The following is a 16,169-nucleotide window of genomic DNA, read 5'->3' as shown; positions in this document are numbered from 1 at the left end:
ACTCATCTCCACTACAAATCAGAAAAAAAAGAGGCTACAATTTGCACGAGCTCACCAAAATTGGACAGTTGAAGACTGGAAAAATGTTGCCTGGTCTGATGAGTCTTGATTTCTGTTGAGACATTCAAATAGTAGGGGCAGAATTTGGCGTAAACAGAATGAGAACATGGATCCATCATGCCTTGTTACCACTGTGCAGGCTGGTGGTGGTGGTGTAATGGTGTGGGGGATGTTTTCTTGGCACACTTTAGGCCCCTTAGTGCCAATTGGGCATCGTTTAAATGCCACGGGCTACCTGAGCATTGTTTCTGACCATGTCCATCCCTTTATGACCACCATGTACCCGTACTTCCAGCAGGATAATGCACCATGTCACAAAGCTCGAATCATTTCAAATTTATTTCTTAAACATGACAATGAGTTCACTGTACTAAAATGGCCCCCACAGTCACCAGATCTCAACCCAATAGAGCATCTTTGGGATGTGGTGGAACGGGAGCTTTGTGCCCTGGATGTGCATCCCACAAATCTCCATCAACTGCAAGATGCTATCCTATCAATATGGGCCAACATTTCTAAAAAATGTTTTCAGCACCTTGTTGAATTAATGCCACGTGGAATTAAGGCAGTTCTGAAGGCGAAAGGGGGGCAAACACTGTATTAGTATGGCGTTCCTAATAATTCTTTAGGTGAGTGTATTTGAAGGTTCTTATTGGTTTACCTGTATATAATGATTGGTAAAAAAATCTCCAAAAAATGTGACCGTAGCCTGTTTTTTACAGTCTAAAATGGGAAGAAATAAGTGTTTGGGATGAGATATGGATTCTCTGTTCCTCTTTTCTGCCTTTCCTCATATATCTCTTTTTCTCTTCTGTTTAAAGGTGTCCCAAAAGTCAGGCATGTCCTTGTCACTTCAGAACTCATGCCTCCAATCATCAAACATAGCCCACATCGCCTGTGACATCACACACTTTGGTTTCATAGAAAATGTGAAGGTACATCATGGCCATGTTGGGATAAGGGCGCCATCTTGTGAGGTATTTACCTGTGCCTGGTACACTGATTACCTGCATACCCTTTGTTTTGGCAAAAATAGTTTCAATTACTCACATATTATAAAGAAGGGAAAGAATACAGAAGGGGTAAGAGAAGGAAAAAGTACCATTACTGGGAGAAATTAAAGAAATAATTTTTTTTTTCATGTCTTGTCCTGTCTTAAATCAAAATGAGGTGCAAATAAGTCCTTTACCATAGGTCTCAGACATTATACATTTTCCTGCTCTGCACACAAACTATGAAGTTTGTCACCCAGAATGCAAATAAAATGTAAGTTATTGAAGCCACATTACACAACCCCTCATTCCATGAAAAATGCATTCAAGTTCAGGTGAGACTCTGCTTCTGCAGTCCCACTGAACTACATCATTTGCTAATATAAATTTCTCTTTCTAGCCATATGGCTGTTTTTCATGGAAAGAAAATAATTAAATTTGTCCTTATACAGTACATGGCAACTTTGAATGTCAATTTTGTTATAAGACAGACTTGACAAAATCTAGACTGAATCACAATGACAAACAGCAGTATTTAAGAAAACTTATAATTTTATATAGAAAATGCCATCCAAAGACGATTATAGACCCCAATGCACTACTTCAACTCACACCCCCTGACAGTGTAAATTATATATAACTTTCTACACTACAGTGCATACACTACAGTTGACTACCCACTGTATGCCTGAATTTAAAAGCTCATGAGCAGTTTTGCAATGACTGCAAGACCATAGTCATGCTCTTTCTGACCCATTTATTATATCAAATAAACTACAAATGCAAACATCATCATCAATATGTTTATTTTATTAAGTCATAGGCTGTGGATTTAATTAGTCACATTATTAATAATAAAAATTGCTAAGTTATTGGACCTTATTTAAAATTGGGTTTCTCCAGGTTTCTCCCTGATTGGTGTGACATACTACAGTATGTTAGTGATATGGCAGGAGGAGAAAAAAAGGCAGCAGGGTCCTCACAACATGGCGCATAAAAATATTTTACCCTAAAATTCAACATGGCTAAATTTAACTCTTAGACCTTAGTGTTAGTTGTAGGTTGAGTTTTGTTTGTGTTGCTTCATAAACACATGCCTGTGATTATTCTTTTCTAGCCTTACCCTTTCTGTAGATCTGCCCTAAACTGCCTATTTATTAAGACAAGGAGGGATAAACTGACATGTTTTGTTTATTTAAAAAAGACAATCTTATTCATTAATCAGCTTACATTCTTTTGATTTTGCAGATACAGTATTGTCAAGTTGAGGTTGGATTTTGTAGTGAACCAAGGCCTGATGGTTTAACCATTTTAAATGGCTTACTGTATATCTAATCACAAATTACATTCACAAGGTTTTTTTTCTATCAGATTTTAATTAATATTAAAAAGAAATAGGTAATCATTATTTTTAATTAATATATTTCTAAATTACACATGACTGATGCATAGAACTATATATACTACTTACTGTACTTGGATGACCAATAAAGAAGTTAAGTGTTTGAGCTAAAATGTACTAAACATTTACCTTAAGTTGCCGCTAGTACAGTCTATATTAATTTAAATATATGGTGGGACAGTACCTGGTAGTAGCTGAGCTCTGGTTACTTTTTGTGGATGTGTCCTCTTTTACTTCTGGCCTTGGGTTAAGGCCTGGTGAAGGTGTTTGAGGTTGTACTGGGTTCAGGGTTGTTGTGGTTGTGAGCAAGGGTGTTTGAGAACAAGTGCTGGAGGAAACACCTCCATCATCTGGATTTTCTTCTTTATCAGTAGATGGAGGGGATGGTGGAGATGACAGGGTGGATGGGGTCTCATCCTGTTCACTGTCCTGTTTCTGTTGAATTAATTGGACAGTATTAAGTTTAAGTGAAGCACTGTCCTTTCTCTGGCATGGTGCTGTGGTCTTTTGTTGGAGCATTTCTCTTAGGTCCGGAGAAACAGACTCTACCCAGAAGTCCAAAGACCGAGACCTCTGCTTTTTACTTGGCAATGGGGAAGGACTCTATTAAAAACATAAGAAAAATAACAAGAATCTTTATTATACCTTTAAATTACTATTGAAGACGTACTGTATAAAGTGTTGTGTAAAACATTTGCACCTCATTTTGTCATACTAAATAAAGTTAAATGATGTAGAATAAATAAAAGAAATGGGAATAAATGTTTTACTGTGGCAGGCTGGAAAATCCCTGAAGATAAAATATAAAAAATTGTATCAGCAAAAAAGAAAGATAAAAAAAGGTCCAAAAGGCAAAAAAGTCCTTCAGAAAGACTGTAGAATACTGTACAGTACATTACACTGTACAATCTTACCAGTGAGATGGAGTCCATCTTTGGAAGTTGCTCAGGTGCAGGTCTGCAGATTAACAGCTTGAGCTCAGCTGGTGTCCCCCGCAGCAGCTGTAGGACTTTCTGTTGGTGACAGAAAACATCTTTGGCTCTATGTACTGCCAGGCCTAGCTCTTACACACCATAAAAATACAGTATTGTCTCTGGAAAAAGTAGTTAATTACACCTTTCTAAGACTTGGGTCTTAAGAGTACGGTTCCCATGACAAGTTAAAGTACAGTTTGATTCCCTTATTTCTAAGAATACATGGATAGATTTTTGTATATGTCTAATTGTGATTTAAATTTTCAAGTAACATAAATAAGCAAAAAAAAAAAAAAAGCATTTGTAAAAATTTTATTTGTTGATTAAATGTTTAAAAGTTGAAGCCCAAAAATAACACAAGATTTTAAATGCTTCTAGTCCTGTTATATATAATCTGGCATCATCTTTATAAATTAAGTTGGCTAAATCATAGTGATTGCCACTAGTCACTTTTTGTGAATTCGGAGTTACTCAGATATTACAGTACATGTATGTGAGCACAGTACCTGATAGGACAGTCCTTTCACAGATTGTCCATTAATCATGAGGATGACGTCTCCCTCCTTGAGTTGGTTGCTCTCTTCAGATGACTGGCCAGTGGAAGGTGGAAGGTGATGAAACAGTCTCTTAATGCGTACTACACTGCCTTCCTCAGGACTAATATCACTGATGAAGAAAATAAATCCCAAACCACTCAGTTTCTTCTCTAGTGTCACCTCCATAGTGTTCTCTAACACCCAGAAAAAAAAGCAAGTTTACAGGAGTATTAAACTGCATATGTCATGGTAGCAGAAAATATGATAATTAGTGGTTGTATTATTTAACCACACAATATAGTATACAATTGAGTTCATGTTTGCTGAATACCCAATTTAGTTTCCCATATTTTTTTTGAGTAACATTTGCAAAATAGATAAGCAGCTAGCCTAACACTGCTTAGATCAGATTTATTTAAAATGTCTCACTATGCCGCCTTCCGGCTTGTTCGTACCATCAGACACAAAGCTGTACTCCTTGGCCCTGACAGACAAGGGAGTTTCCATGGTAATGTCTTTTCCAGGGGGGGTGGTGCCGCTCTGTGCATTAAGGGATGATGGAGATTTTTGTCTTTCCAAAGTGGATGAAGAGCTAGAGGTCTCCATCACCAGACCAGGCTCCCGCTCAAGAAGCAGAGACACCACCTAAAAGAAAGGACTGTCATCAGCTTACATTACACTGAAACCAGGATTAACACTTCACATTCTTTGCTTTTTTTTTTTTTTTATTATTACTTTATTTATATATATATCAGAATAATCAGATTGCTAAATTAGGAAGCCAATGTAAGAGACATACACAAACCATATAAAGAGGTATAGAGATTCTAATTTTAATAATAATATAAAATGTATATTTAAAAAAAAGGTGAATGTAAGCTATTGTTATTTAAGAATAAATGTGTGATACAGCTAAAGGAAAAAGATAATACAGTGTCTTTCAGTGATATGTTCTTATTAATATATCTTCACCAAAGAAACTCATGTTGATAAATTGGGCGAAAATTTAGACAAATTTGATTCCATCTGAAAAGCAGCTTCAATTGGACAATGCAACGGTAAAAAAATACCAACCACACCAGCAAAGCAATATTGTGATTTCGGTCATAATTTTTACAAAAATGATCTGAGAAAATTATACACTTTGAACTTACTTCAAATTCTTAGTGCTTGATGTGGTTTTAAATGTTACTGAAGTCAAAATGATTCTTATTCTTAAACTGGTAACTAAATGTTTTTTTTGTTTTTTTTGGAGATAAATCGACTACATCTTGAAATGTTTTTGTTCCTGTTGCTGTTACCTGAGGTTCTTTTTTTATTTACCGAAGTTGGTAAGGACCAAAGAATTTAGACAGTGATGAATTAAAACAGGACAGTGAAATAACGTTTTCCCAGAACAATACGAGTTTATGAAGCCGCTGTAATTTTTCTGTGGTCAAATTTTCTGTATATTTTTAAAACATTCACATTGCATCACCTCGCCAGTTTTTTTCAAACACTCCACAGCTTGCTTGTGGGTTACACGTTGCAGGTTAAAGCCGTTTACCTCCAGTAGCCTATCACCTATAACACACACACACAAACATGGACACACAAATATAATCATCAGGCAAGTTAATATCAGCAGAATAGAGATCAGTTTTGTATTTCACTTTAAAGTTTTATGTACATTACATGCAAAAGTTTTTAAGACAATGCCATTAATATGGTTTGTGTAATAATATGACGGGCATTCGAGTCAAACTGGACTTGATGAAATTTCTTGTAGCCACAGCAAAATAAGGGTGCATTTTTGCTTTTCTCCCTGGTTTTTGTGTGAGAAATTTGAATGTATAGGTGTGAATAGCTATGACATGTTCATACGTGGGAAAATGGGGAAGGGTGCATTATTTGCATTTGCTTGTTGTCAAAGCACACACAGTAACATTTAAAACAACAACAACCGAGAACAAATAGCGAATTAAGAGGCCCTGATTATACTGCATATATATTTTAATTAGAACAACAAAATACCTAAAAAAAAATACCATGAATAATTTACATAAATATAAGACAATTTATTTTTCGTGTTATTTAAATTTTCTATTCTGAAAGTCTACTTTTCCAGTTATTTCTATATTTAAAGTTTGATGTCTTTAAATGTAACATTTAAAAATAATAATAATAATAATAATAATAATAATAATAATATAATAACTAATGTTTTTAAAAGAAAAGTCTAAAAAAAAACAATTATTACACAACAATTATTTAAAGATTCCAAGATACAGTTAATAACAAATCAAACATACATGTTTTTAACAAAATACTTTTAAAAATTCCTGTTTGGTCCATGACTTAGACATAAAGTGTTTTATGTCTAAGTCAGTTTGCTTATTTACCAGTCTGTATTCGACCATCCAGATCGGCAGCTCCTCCAGGTATTAGGCTCTTTATATAAATCCCTCCATGGCGCACACTGGTATTGATGCCACCCTGGAAATCACTGACACTCACTAAAGTTCCAAAAGCCTATTTAAATATTTTGACCATTGGCAGTATATTAATCAGTTTTAATGTTTTAAATATCAAGTAACAATACAGTTAATGATTTACAGCAACACAGATGCCCAGGCTGCCGTTGACTTTCTTGAGCTCCACACAGACCAGGTCACCTGGTCTGAGGCTGGACCTAGAGGGAGGCCCAGAGGACACATCCTGCACAGGAAAGAAACAAGATAAATCATACTTGCTCATATACAATTCCTTAAGCGAGTACACTACCAGTCAAAAGTTTTAATGCATTTTCTAATCTTCTGATTATTTCTTTCTTTCTACATTGTAAAGCTATACCAAGGGCATCGAAAATATGCAATGATCTCCTTTGAGCAGTTGATATTGAAATGTCTTTGCTACTTATGCTCTGTAAAGCCTTCATAACGGCTCTAACCCGAAGTCCTGTAAATATGCAGCAGGGGTAAGTTTTGGTCCTGCCTTCCTGGGATGATCGTTATGAGAGCAGGTTTCATCATAGTGCTTGATGTTTTTTGCAAATGCACTTGACAATATCGTTCTTGCAAGAACTGTACCAGAACAGCTGACCTTTGTGTCCTAAAATAAAAACTGACTGCCTGCGTTGTTATTCTCACTTAATTACCTAATACCATACGTGTTATTTCAATGGTTTTTTTTTTTCTTTGAATCCAGTTTTGCTCTAGAATGTAGTAAATAAGTCTAAACTTTTAATAGGTACTGCGCTTAACCCCTTGAACCAATTTTTTTTTACTGGAAAAGTTCAGGGTGGGCAAATAATTATTGTAGGACACAGACACCTAAAACATACCTTAGAATCTAGAATTCGTACAACAGGGATGTGTAGCTTTTTTCCTATTTTGGGTGTGGCAGTGTTGGATTCATGGTCTTCTTTTCCTGTCCTGTGCTTTGCATTCTGGGTAATCCGAGAATCAAAGCCTCTATCCAGCATCAGCCCCAGGTCACTAGCAGTCAGAGAACATTTACGGTCTCCAGACTCATCTAATTATACAACAGGAAAAAAAAATCAGTGTTGTTTAAACTATGATAACACTGTTCTTCTATAAATATTTACAATCATAAGTTGTACATTTTGGTTGAGACACTATAAGCTCCACTTCATCAGGGCTGTTCTGTAAGATGGCAGCAGCTGCACTAAAAGTTACTCCTTCCAGACTGGTCTTATTAAGTGAAATCAGGCGTCCACCTGTAACAAACATGGCAATACATGAAATATATAGTGTGCATTTATTTGCACAGAAAAGAGGAAAAATCTGTACCTGGCCTGATTCTGCCATCTTTATCAGCTGGCCCATCAGGTATGATGGATGCAATGAAGATTCCAAGATCTAATTTTCCTGTATTGTCCTCTCCAACTATTATAAATCCTGTCATTAAAATGGGGCAACAAGTTTAAATGTCATATTACATATTTTTTCAATAACATACATTGAGAAATTAAGTAATAAACTGAACTGCATCATATATAAAAAAAATATATATGAAGGCACTGGCTAACCATTTAATTTATAACAGCTACTGTAACTGTATATTTCTATTACATGAAATTTTATTACCAAAGCCATGTTTTGGATCTTTCTTCAATGTAACACAGATGATTTCTCTTTCTGGAGAAGTTCTAACAGGAGTGTCGACTGTTCAAAGAAAACAAAAGGATTTGCTTAAAAAGTGTAATTAGAATTAATTAAAATTAAAAACAGACTTGGAAGAAAAGCTTACCCCTGGATGACACTGAGAAGGACTCAGAGTCTTGCTTTTGCAGAGAGACATTCGACATGATCCGGTAAATTGGAGAATTAAACGGCTCGGGGGAGCTGAAAGAAAGTAATAATTAGGTCATGCTCAACAACAATGCTGCACCACATGTGAACATCTAGTTCCCATTTTTGGAAAAACACATGTAGTGTTGTGAAGTGCTCTCAGTACCAGTAGCTCTGACTTGGTGTCTTCAGTTCACTCAGTGCTCTCACGCCTGCAATGTCATGTGTTTCTTGCACATCTCTTGACTGCTGAATCTTAGCTGAAAGGTCATCGCATGACTTGCTTATAGAGTTCATAGATGACATACTCAGACCAACATTATTAAGTCCGACCTCTGAACATGACATCCTTTTCAACAGGTTTTGTTGAGCACGCCATAACAAAGGATGTTTCACTTTGTTTCCATCTGAGGAAATAAAGTGATGTTGGAAGAGCAGCCAGACAAATATCATATATCAGTCCCTTTTTAGTGCCGCAGCAGAATTAAAAGGAGTTACTAAATAGAAAGCACCTGATGCTGAACTGTAAGTGAGCTGTCGAGAGGTCATCTCACTGTGGAATTTGTGCTGAGCAGAGCAGAGGTCCAGAAGATATTGTGCAATTTTGGAACTCTCAGTTACAAAGGAATGCTTTTTCCCACTGGGGCCACATTCTACAGTGAACTTCTGCCACTATGGAGAAAAAGGAAAGCAGAACAGGTTCCGACATCAGCAACTGTATTAAATGTGAATGATTATTATTAATTATTACACCATACAGTTATGGATTATTAAATGTGTACTATGGAACTAAGGAAATAAATAGATAAAGATGCCTGGTGCCAACTATCATGCCAAAATCACTGAGATATTTTTCCCAATTTAAGAGTTAATGTGTACATTAATGTAAATGGGTGCTGCTAATAGAGTGCTCTGTGAGTGTTTATCATTAAAGAATAAATTTGTAATCAAGCGAATGTTTTCATTTACAAATATTACCATTTAAGACAAACTCTCACACTGCAAATTATACATAAAAATGCTGTTCATTTAATTTGACCCATTATTTATAATAATTTAATATAATTTAAAACTGAGTTTTAAAATTGTTGTACTCACACTTGTGGAAATACTGTCAGTTTCAGACCAATAAAATCTGCGGATTAATATCCGACAATTGTTCTTGACTTCATAAATCATAATGCCTTTGGCACAAACTCCAAGAATGAGTTCCCCTATAGCAAGCTTCTTCTCTCGAGCAGCTCGGTGAAAGAGCACCCCGTATTCCGGCAGTTGCTGTACAGTCTGTGTATGTGTGCAAAAATATGTGACTTAGGAGCAAAATAGCAAAACATATACTGACATAAAAATTCTCATAACCTATGTATCTCTACAACTACAGTTGCAGTTAGAAGTACACTTATCATGAACATGTCATGGAAATATTTACCTTTAAATGATTTCTTTGATCTGTTAAAGAGCAATGTTTGGAGCACAACATTCTTTTTTTTCTGATATTAGCACAGGATCTCTTGTATACAAACACTTTATAAATATATCCACTCTCTTAGACTATTAATCAAATTCTGCTGAAAGACTTGAAATGTCTCTAGCCAAGACCAAGGCACCTGAACCATCTGTTATGTTCCTGTTTATGATTGACTGGAGTCTTTGGAAGTCTTTTAGAAATAATATTAGATAATATTTAGAAATAATATTAGATAATGTTTAGAAATAATATTAGGGTTTGTTGCCAGCTCTCAATGGATTGACCAACATGTGAAATGTGAAAAGGGTACTAGGACCTCACAGCAGTTCTAAAAAAAGAGGATGGTACAGTAGATTTACAAAAGTCAGATCTGCCTCACCTGAATGTCTGGGAAGAGCACACCCATCCTGGATCGCACAAAATGATACTGGCATGTAGCCCTCAAACTGGAAGCTAAGACCTAAATCAATGTTCTGTACCACTGTAGGCCACTGCCAGTATCAGGTTCTCCCTTTTGGTCTCCATGAGGCTCCAGCAACCTTCCAAAACCTCATGGACACAGTCCTTAGGTCCCATCCTAAGTTTAAAGTAGCCTACTTGGTCAATGCAATCACTCACTCACTTAACAATATGGGATGACCAGTATTTCTCATTCAAGGTAACGCAGACGTAATGCCCTGCGAGCTACTTTAGTAGTGGCTTAGAGTTCAGAAAAGTAGCCTCCATACAACTGGATCAATATTACAGTAAATGGTGTCGTATCAATACACGGGCGAGGAGTCTCGTCATTATTCTTTGCACACAGACAGCGATTAAGATGACCTCCACTCTCATGCTAGAGGACACACCCTGCACCCAATCATGGCACAACCTACCTCATAAAGCTCATAAATACATGCATGGCCCCTGCCTGAGCTGCTAAATGTGCACAGAGGTCTACTTCTAGAAATCTTTTGCATAACCTCAGATCATTAGTTAGACTGTTGAAACTTAAACGTTTTTTTTTTTTTTACAAAAAATTAAGTTTCTTAACAGGATCAAACCATGCTTAAAAGTCAGGTCTGTGCCAGAAAATAAAACATTTATGGGTTATCACAAATTCTGCTAAGAAGGGTTGTCAACTATTTAATCAGAAGCTTGCCAGAAGCATGTTGATGGCGTTTATCATCCGCTAAATGTGAAACCTGTTTTAACCAAATATTAGGCATGATGTATGTATATTTCTGGTCCTGTATGTAGAATTTTGTCCCTGTGTTAATTTAGGAAAACCTTTAAATAAATTTTAACTTGTGTACCAAATTATTGGAGTCTATGAATATATTTTCAGATTTATCAAAGTGAAAAAAAATAAATTACAAACCCATGATTACCATGGCATTTATATTCATGATGTACATTAACTCAACTGTACCTGAACACTTATTATGACTGGTTGGATCTGCCCCATAACATGCAAAACAACTAATTCATTACCTTTAAAAATTCTATCTCGGCATCTTCTTGAAGCATATTTGCATTATTGGCATGTAATGCTGGCAGCTCATCCCTCAGAGAGGGCAAGGCTATTTTTTCCATCACTCTTTTTGGAATGTAGTGCTCCATCTGGAAGTAGTTCTTTCCATAAACCTGGATAAAATCAGTAACAATATTGCAAAATAAAAAGTGCATAATAATACAGGATGGGGAAAATGAAGTGGATAATCCCATAGCCTTCCAATCCATTCAATGTAACAATCAGGGTACTACACAGTATTTTACCTCTGGTATGTAGTCTCCAAACTCGGCCTGCAGAGCCAAGGCAGCAAGGAACATGGCAGTGTCCTCATTACAGTACACCCTGCCCTCCAATATATCCCTTCTCAGCTGGATATAGTACTGATGACGTGTGTGTTTGTGCCTTCCAAAATGAACAACAAGATCTTATAATCCTTCCAATAAACGCTTAAGCAATTTCTTGTGTTGCAAGTGAAGCTATGAACATACAGTTTAGACTTGTAGAAGACAAACAAATAAAATAGAATTGTACTCACAATATGTAGGAGACATTATCAGCAAAAAATTTAACACGGAGAAATAGGGTGAATGAAGAAGTTGATAATTTCTTCCAGCAGTCTGGTGCCACTTTGGAGATTTTCGTCTCATGGTTTAAAAAGAAAAATTCCTTGTCTAGTTGAGATAAATGGATTTAAAGAAATCAGGTCATTAAACTGAATAAATGCTTTTATTAAGCAGGTAAAACAATGGAATTATGAAAACAAACAATAAAACCATAAAAAAAAAAATTCTTTCCCAGTTTTCTCCCTAATTTAGTCATGTCCAATTCCCACCCACTGTGTTCGGGCACTCCCACATCAGTGAAGGGTAACCCACTCTGTGGATATCACTACTAAATCCCTCTCTCTTGTCTGAGCTCACAGATGCACATGGCTGTTTAGTGTCATTGTAATCGATGTGGGAGTGTGTGAGGACCATCCCTCAACCCAGAGAGAATATGCTCTCTCTAGGATCCCACCTACAAATGGCTATACAGTAATATCACCCGGAAATTGCAATCTCTAGATGATAGTGTTGAGCACTTTACCACTGCACCACTCAGGAGCCTAATAACACATTTTTACAAATGTAATACATTTTGAAAGTAACACAATTTATATTACCATCCATGAAAGCAAGTCCAAAGTAAAAATGCTCCACAAGATTGGCATGGGCAACAACCATGTCGAAGATATCTCTTCCCCTGGACTTGATATCACACTTTACGACCATACGCTGAGCATTTGGCATCATCACAATAACTTCCCTCTGGGATACAGAAGACCTTCCTTTCTTTGACTGTATTGACCATCCACAGTGTCAAAGGGAAAAAAAAAAGGATTATTCAGTCTAACTTCTATGACATAATGTGATTTAGTTGATATCTAAAATAAAAAAAGTACATCTATAATTTAAAATTAAGTTTACCACTATAGATCCAGGCAGTTCTAATATGATATGAGGCGCATCAGCCATTCTGGCAAACTCAGGCCCTAGACTCTGAAATCCACAATAGAGAAAAGAGATTATTACAGTACAATAAAGGAATAAAGCAATATTTTTAAAACAAACAAATACAAGAGAAAATGTACTTTTATCTTCCTTTGGCGGAGACTGACTGTAGACTCGCTGAGAGAAATAGAGGGGATGGAAAGCCTGTGTTCAAATTTCCAGGGTTTCTTATAGTAAGAACTCCTTAATGGCCAACTGCTTTCACCTCCACTATGAAGTGCTCCATGTTGAATTCTGAGGTGTCAAATCAGAAGTTCTTAGCATCAAAGGAAAAATATTTGTCCAATATCAAACTACTGACCATTTCAAACTGTTTTGCAGATCTGGTTACCTGCTCTGAATGCTTTGGTAGGGTGGCATCTGCGAGCATCTGTTTTTGTGGGACCAGGATGTGTGTTGAAGTACAGCTCCTGGTCAACAAAGCATACTGTATTAAAAATACAATGACTCATCAATGGCAAACTATTAACCACAACTTACAAACATTTTTATCAGGAAACAAAAAAAGAAATTAATGTCTGTATTTTAAATCAGCCTTCAGAAACCATGCAAATGGTGTAATGCTGATGTGCTAGCATAATGGGATGAAAGCCCAGCTAAAGATTAACTGTAGAGGGTGTTTAACCTGAAATAAAAGTCTGGCCTAAAATAAAATCAGCTTCCACCTTGCTTCCTACCATATCATTCTATTTATTTATTTATTTTAGGACCATTGGTCATAATGTTGTGGCTCATTCCATTAAAAAAAAAACCTATAGTAATTTATATTTAAGCAATTTATTAACAACAAATAATGTGCCAGGATGCCAGAAAAGAAACCTTATATTACCATTTTAACCTTTTATATTTGACCAAACCATTTCGAAGCAATAATTGCAGGATGTTTGTACTTACTGCTCAATATAAAACTGTATTATTAACCATATTCTCATTGATACAGAAGAGAACGTCCCCTCATTACACAGCAAAATCCCCTATGTTGAATTAAGACCCAGAGTGCTGAATTATCACTGTATAGTGTTTAAATAGTAGACCCGGTTGGGCTCAAATAAACTTTGAAAAACTTAAATTAACACTGGGAATTTTACTGTGTATTCATACAATTTAGTATCATACATGATCAGGAAAAGGCTTGGATCACCCTGTTTAAGCTCCAAGTCAAGTGACAGTCTGCGTCTCACTGCTGCACTTGCATTGCCTTCTGCATATCCAGGGTACACTATCCGATTTCCTGCCAAGCCAGTAGAGACATCGAAAATTAATCAAAGTGCTACTTGTACACAAGCAGCACAGAATAACCTCAACCAGACTGCATCTTTCCTGTATCCAAACAGCAGAACACCACAACAGGGTCTAACTCTAAGCAGCTTAGCTAAGGCTGATTATCAGTTTTCAGTCAGCTGTTCAGTTGATTGTAAACCATTAATCCTATTGTGAATCCCTGGCTGGTATTAAGGCAAATATAACATGAGCACTGGTTTGTATTATCATCTGTCTTACAGCATATATCAACCATGATGGATAAACTAATGGTATAAAAGTGTGTGCCATTTTGAAGATTATTTGTGGAAGATTTGAGACACTAATCTACCACATTTTATCTGCTTAATCTATGTAAAAATTCTTACTTTAAATGGTCACAAAATAAATGCATTTTAAAAAGGGACATTTTTTAAACATGCAACAAGGGTAAAACAAAAGAATAAAGCAAGACCAAAACTATGTATTATATATTGCTAGTGTTATTGAGACTAAGCAGGAACAAATAAGCAATAGTACTTCATGGCATTCAAGTCAGAAAGCAATTGAAATGTGTTAAGCAAATATTTTAATTTTAATATTTTGAGCAAAATCCACAAAAAGAAAGAAAGAAATAATAATAAAAAGCAAATAATGTAAAGCAAATGTTAAAAAATGCAAACTTTTTACTTTACTCTCATTTGTTCCTGACATCAGACAATCTATTTATTCAATATTAATACTTACATCGCTACTATACTGTAATAATGCTAAGCAATATCACTTTAGTACCCATTATGTAATAAACGGTTTGGAATATTCACTTAGAATGACTAATTAATTATTATGGAATGACCAAGAAATTTCCCAGAATTAATTATTCATTAATAAAGCTTAATTAATTGTACTACTAGGTTATATCATCCTACTATAAATTATTTAGTAATTTTGTAAAAAGTATACTTTGTTCATTCCAACTTTGATATTAAAAAAAAACAATGGCTGCAGAACCAGAATTGCTTGGGACCGGCACTGCATTGGCTGATGTTTGGGCACTGCTATCTATATATATATATATATATATATATATATATATATATATATATACTATATATAGCTTTATAAAACCATTGTAAGCCTTCTTACCACGCAGTCTTTCTCTGACCATCAAACTTCTGCCACCTAGCTGTTCTGTGTTATCCTTGAGAGGGGATTGGTCAACCTAGAAACACACACACACACACACACACACACACAAAGTATTTAAAAGAATCACTCAAGTTTTGTGAACCTTCTAAGTGCTAAAATGACTTGTTCAGATTTAAAACACACAGAGTTTTGGAAGAGCTCTTCCACCAGTCGCTGGATGACTTTGTTGGGTGGCGGCAGGACTGAGGCTTTATGGTGTGATTCACAGGTCTCCAGGATGGTGCTGAGGTTCCCTCGCCGATGGGCCGCATCCTCACACATGCTCAGAAGGAGGCAGTTCAGAGAATCACTTAGCTGAACAGGCTGCACATCAGAACATTACATTTGCAGTTTTGTAGTCCGAATATAAGCTTTCCAACCAAACTATTGTAAATATGTATGTATCTGTAGCATTCTAATAAAATCGTTTTGTTGTTGGACTCACTTGGTTTTGAGGAATGTGATAGTCAACTGACCAGTAGAGAGTCATGCCAAGAGAGTATACAATCATCTGAAAAAAAGGGACCTTGTTAAATGCATTTTACTTTAGAAATAGACATTATATAAATACTACAAATTCTATACTGTTTTTTATATTCCATCACTACAGTGAGACTAGTAGCTAAATGCTATCGGTCAGCACTCTCTGTGTGCATGTCTGGGGAGCTGAGTTTAAGCATGTGGCCCACACCAGATCATCTACTAAAAATGTTACTGTAACAATGTATGATTGATATATTTTTCAAACTTTTCATTGCAAATGGAAATGTACACTTGTCTCATTTAGGTTTAAATATGCTATATAATCAAATGTATGTGGAAACCTGTACAATCGCACATGTGTTTTTGAACACCCCACTTTAAAAATAGTCCCCCCTTGGGTGTTACAATAACCTTTAATCTTCTAAGAAGGCTTTCCTCTAGATTATTAAATTTGATTTGGGGAATATTTTGCTTTTTTAACCACAAAAGC

General features: G+C 35.9%; 1 protein-coding gene across 4 annotated transcripts in view; it reads right to left on the bottom strand.

The window, feature by feature from the left end:
* The window catches only part of ptpn20 (protein tyrosine phosphatase non-receptor type 20), a 31,062-nt gene that overhangs the window by 13,723 nt on the left and 1,170 nt on the right, over window positions 1–16,169 (bottom strand). For 2 of the 4 annotated variants that reach the window (XM_053501985.1, XM_053501986.1), the window contains exons 4-29: window positions 15,642–15,707; window positions 15,341–15,520; window positions 15,155–15,230; window positions 13,911–14,000; window positions 13,101–13,179; window positions 12,850–13,003; window positions 12,686–12,757; window positions 12,382–12,556; window positions 11,755–11,890; window positions 11,483–11,621; window positions 11,198–11,350; window positions 9,355–9,540; window positions 8,769–8,928; window positions 8,423–8,663; window positions 8,216–8,310; window positions 8,053–8,130; window positions 7,756–7,863; window positions 7,566–7,682; window positions 7,287–7,477; window positions 6,560–6,661; window positions 6,346–6,439; window positions 5,442–5,527; window positions 4,420–4,609; window positions 3,935–4,158; window positions 3,369–3,467; window positions 2,639–3,057 (exon numbers count right to left, since the gene is read on the bottom strand). In XM_053501985.1, the coding sequence (XP_053357960.1) occupies window positions 2,639–3,057; window positions 3,369–3,467; window positions 3,935–4,158; window positions 4,420–4,609; window positions 5,442–5,527; window positions 6,346–6,439; window positions 6,560–6,661; window positions 7,287–7,477; window positions 7,566–7,682; window positions 7,756–7,863; window positions 8,053–8,130; window positions 8,216–8,310; window positions 8,423–8,663; window positions 8,769–8,928; window positions 9,355–9,540; window positions 11,198–11,350; window positions 11,483–11,621; window positions 11,755–11,890; window positions 12,382–12,556; window positions 12,686–12,757; window positions 12,850–13,003; window positions 13,101–13,179; window positions 13,911–14,000; window positions 15,155–15,230; window positions 15,341–15,520; window positions 15,642–15,707 (3,710 nt within the window). The remainder of the gene's footprint in view (window positions 1–2,638; window positions 3,058–3,368; window positions 3,468–3,934; window positions 4,159–4,419; window positions 4,610–5,441; window positions 5,528–6,345; window positions 6,440–6,559; window positions 6,662–7,286; window positions 7,478–7,565; window positions 7,683–7,755; window positions 7,864–8,052; window positions 8,131–8,215; window positions 8,311–8,422; window positions 8,664–8,768; window positions 8,929–9,354; window positions 9,541–11,197; window positions 11,351–11,482; window positions 11,622–11,754; window positions 11,891–12,381; window positions 12,557–12,685; window positions 12,758–12,849; window positions 13,004–13,100; window positions 13,180–13,910; window positions 14,001–15,154; window positions 15,231–15,340; window positions 15,521–15,641; window positions 15,708–16,169) is intronic. The other 2 variants (XM_053501987.1, XM_053501988.1) reach the window with 2 other exon arrangements.

This window comes from Clarias gariepinus, chromosome 8 (genome assembly GCF_024256425.1).
Source record: "Clarias gariepinus isolate MV-2021 ecotype Netherlands chromosome 8, CGAR_prim_01v2, whole genome shotgun sequence".
Classification (NCBI taxonomy): domain Eukaryota; kingdom Metazoa; phylum Chordata; class Actinopteri; order Siluriformes; family Clariidae; genus Clarias; species Clarias gariepinus.
Note: the sequence above shows the minus strand (reverse complement) of the source record. Positions and strands in the feature narration are given on the sequence as shown.